General features: G+C 33.6%; 1 protein-coding gene across 1 annotated transcript in view; it reads left to right on the top strand.

Moving 5' to 3' along the window:
* The window catches only part of LOC126904049 (sentrin-specific protease 1-like), a 13748-nt gene extending 12790 nt beyond the window's left edge, over positions 1-958 (top strand). Inside the window, exon 3 of the mRNA XM_050682686.1 lies at positions 375-958. Within this exon, the coding sequence (XP_050538643.1) occupies positions 375-958 (584 nt within the window). The remainder of the gene's footprint in view (positions 1-374) is intronic.
* Positions 959-961: the final 3 nt, after the last annotated feature.

Raw genomic sequence — 961 nt, 5'->3', positions numbered from 1 at the left:
ATAAAAAGTATTCAATAATTTTATTTTAATAATTTGACCTTTCATTAGTTTATTGTAACAATTATGTACTATTTTAAAACAATAATTTTTTAGAGCCAAAAGTTAGTTCTGAAGTTTCGGTTTCAAATACGAATGACGTTAACTTGCCTATCGTGTCCGTTAAAGAAATTAATGATATATCGGAGATAGAAATAGGTAAATTAATATTATTTTTCTATTAATTTCTTTAATATTTATTTCACATAGAAACATCCATAACACATATTATGTTTAACTGTCTTTAATCTTATATTCCAAAACCTAGGAATAATTTTACTCATATTAAACCATTTAGCTAGCTTAAGTAATTTATGAGAAGTTTTTAACTCTTGTAGAAGTGACGCATGATCCGAACACAAATGAACTAGATCAGTATAACGCGCCTTCGTTTAAGTCCCCTAAATCTTGGTACACTTCGGACACAATTAATGATTATCTCAAATTGATAGTGAAAAGGTCCAATGGCGAAGTTCATGCTGTCGTTACCGACTTTATACCAGCATATCTTCGAGGAGGTTATCCAGCTGTAAGAAGATGGATTAAAAAAGATATCCATTCATTAAAGTTACTTTTTGTGCCAATGAATGTTGGCGGACATTGGATATTGACTGTGGTAAACGTACCCGAAAGAACTGTGACATCATATGATAGTCTTAAGTGTTATGATGGTCCTTATCCTATGGTACTGAAGGAGTATCTAACTGACTGGGAGATGGATAAAAAGGGAACAGCTTCGTCGTGGACTTTAAAAATCGGCGAGACGACTCGTCAAACCAATGGATATGACTGTGGTCCATTTACGGTCGAGCTAGCCGAAAAAATGGCTCGTGGAGACACAACTCCTATTAATGCGAGTCTTATGCCTTCTGTAAGACTAAGACACAGAGAAGAAATTATAGCCGGCCAACTATTTCAATAATTT

Source organism: Daktulosphaira vitifoliae, unplaced genomic scaffold, assembly GCF_025091365.1.
Source record: "Daktulosphaira vitifoliae isolate Bord-2020 unplaced genomic scaffold, ASM2509136v1 Scaffold_4, whole genome shotgun sequence".
In the NCBI taxonomy this organism is placed as follows: Eukaryota; Metazoa; Arthropoda; class Insecta; order Hemiptera; family Phylloxeridae; genus Daktulosphaira; species Daktulosphaira vitifoliae.
The sequence above is the reverse complement of the archived record's forward strand: the minus strand, read 5'-3'. Positions and strand labels throughout refer to the sequence as shown.